The following is a 2,820-nucleotide window of genomic DNA, read 5'->3' as shown; positions in this document are numbered from 1 at the left end:
TTGGACTGTTCTCGACATTGTTTTTCTCATCTTCTACTTTGTTTTCTATCCAACAAAACATATTGGTACCTGAACCACCACTTAATCGTTGTATTTTATATAGGGTGTGGCCACACCATCTAATTGAATTTCAAGTAGTATAGACCAATAAAATGGAATTCACCAAATTGCAATTTCCTTCATTCTTGTCCACGCTCCAAATTGCAATTATATAACTTTCAACCTGCACATGAAGGAAATGTAACTGGATTCTATTCATTAGAAATTAGGAAATATCTAATTGGATTCTAGAGCTACTAATTGAAATTAATGTTTATATAATGCAATTGACTTGTACATCCAAACACAGCCACAGAAATTATGCTACAGGTGAATACATGATAAATAGCGGTTATGTAGAATATTATACATAGTATACATGTTAAATGATCACTTAAGGACTAAGACTATTAACTCACAACTGCACACACATCATAGTAGACTCCTAAACAAAACATGACTTAAGACTCATTAGATCACTAAAGACTCCTAAACAAAACATATGAATTAGGATCCATCACTTCCCATCCTTAGTCATCAAAGATCGTGGTGTTCTTGCTAGAAATCCACTACCCTCCATCAATCCCACCCTTCCTTCGGTCTGCCAGGATCATCTGGAGGTCACCAGGAAAGCAAGGGATCGAAAGCTTTCCTGCCTGTCCGAAGCCGAACACTTCTTCAGTCTTGTCTAACAATTTCAAAAACCCAGGATGGTTTAGATAACCCAAAGAAATGATAAACCTCTTCGGCTTTCCACCATCGACCGCCCAAACTGCAAAATGCCCTTCTTTCACGTCTGCTGGCACTCCGACCGCACAGCCAGTGTGTTCATCTTCATTGGAAGATGATGATGGCTTTCTAAAGAGAGAAAAGCTGCTTTGGAGCTTTTCGATTATAAGCTTAAGCATGAGAGTGGCCTTGTTAGGCTGGGCCATGTCGAAGTTTGTATAAGAGTACTGCACCAAGAGCTTAGTGAATGCGCATTGCGTCCTTTGGCCAGCGTATGGAAATATTTATAGGGAAAATATGGGAACCTCGAGCCGACGATGGGCATGTGTACGTTCAAAACTTATAACCTACATCGTCTGCATGCTAGCTTCTCATGCAGACCCATCTTAATTTCATGCCGACATGACATTTTTGTAGTACATCTTTACCATGCTAACAGTCGACCCCACCATAAATATATCTAGCACCAAATTCAATTTAGCCGACTCACTGTGTTGGCCACACATGCATGTTGACTGAAAACCGTTGTTTGTCGATTGATTCTGACCCAGGGATGGACGTGATGTGATCCATCACCGTATTCCTCGGGAGGATCACTATTCCCAATATACGGAACTACTCTTGGACTATTCACGGAGTTACCTCGAATCCACGAGGAAAATAAGAAAATAAGAATATTACTTCTAAAATTTTATAATAAATTGATTGGTTTTTAAAAAAAATGAATTTACAACCTCTTAAATAATGGCATAAACTCTAAGAAGTTTCAGAAACATATTAGAACTAAAACTGCTTAGAAATCGTGATTATAAATAGGAAACTTACTATTTATAAACGGTTTGATTTCTACTAGACGTCTTGGTTTTCAGCCAAAAATAATGTCCTATTTAGCTTAATCTCATGTTGGACACAACTCTTAAAGCACAGCGGATAAAGACTTACACTCAAACTAAAATTGACTATGAATAGTAAAAATGAAATCAATCCACCGTCAATTTGATGGAATCTCACAAATTCCACATGGGCAACCCAGAATAGGCAAGTTGGATGGCTAAAGTAACTCATCCTATACCAAAATCAAATATGGCACGTCGGATAACTCATCCAATTTGTGAGATAAGTTCGTTTTAAGGTTTTGACGGTACAGATCACTTCCACCTGGGATTAAACCTTTTCTGGTCTATCTTGGCCATGAATCCATCCATGACCCGCTCTACATTAGATTCCAATGGCGTGGACCAATTATGAGTGGGCCAGCCTGAATCTTGTGCTAGGTGATCTGCACGGTGGGGCCTAACTTTCGTATGCTACAAATCTCCTACACAAGTGGCCTGTTCCTGGAAAAATGGGGCTGTATGACAAGTTATAATTCATTCGGCTGTACGTGTTCAGTTTTCATATATAGTATCCGTTAATTTTTAATATGTATTGGTGGAGTACATGATTCATTGATCCATACCGTTAATCTGATGGGTACTTCTCTGGATTGACCGTGACAAAGGATCCAACAGAATGATGAAACAAGCCAGCAAATATTTGACCTTTCTATAATGTAAATTTGTAACAATTACAAATAATTTCCTTGTGGCTTATTATATCTGCATTTTACCACTGAATTACGTCCAAAGTTATATTATATATTTAAATAAATATTATACCGGTAATTTTAACTTATATTATTACATTATTAATATTGTAATTCCCAATCCTGACAAGCCGTTAAGGTTAAAAAAATATATGCTAATTTGACTTCTACTGTCTGCACAACTAGGGAAAATTTCCTGGATCCCAGCTGGGAACAATCGAATCAACAGCATGGATTTGACCAAATGGTCCGCTTGTGCAAACCAATCAACTAGAGGATAATGTGCATGTACCAGCTCACTGTCACATACGGAACTGGATTGGCTGGTGTACCACAAACCAGCTATATCGCACGTGTCGTGTGAAGACGATCGCTGACCCTCCTCCAGCTCTGAGTCGTACGAACGGTTCAAAAGAAATCATAAGTTAGCTTGCCCCCGAAATGATGTACTTATTATATCCACACCG

The 2,820-nt window shown here is 38.4% G+C and overlaps 1 protein-coding gene across 1 annotated transcript; it reads right to left on the bottom strand.

Annotated features, from left to right (window-relative positions):
- Positions 1-311: 311 nt before the first annotated feature.
- LOC131231376 (auxin-induced protein 15A-like) lies at positions 312-1,108 on the bottom strand. Its single transcript, XM_058227542.1, has one exon. The coding sequence runs from the start codon at positions 972-974 to the stop codon at positions 609-611; it is 366 nt and encodes a 121-aa protein (XP_058083525.1). The 5' UTR covers positions 975-1,108; the 3' UTR covers positions 312-608.
- Positions 1,109-2,820: the final 1,712 nt, after the last annotated feature.

Source organism: Magnolia sinica, chromosome 17 (assembly GCF_029962835.1).
Source record: "Magnolia sinica isolate HGM2019 chromosome 17, MsV1, whole genome shotgun sequence".
Taxonomy (NCBI): domain Eukaryota; kingdom Viridiplantae; phylum Streptophyta; class Magnoliopsida; order Magnoliales; family Magnoliaceae; genus Magnolia; species Magnolia sinica.
Note: the sequence above shows the minus strand (reverse complement) of the source record. Positions and strands in the feature narration are given on the sequence as shown.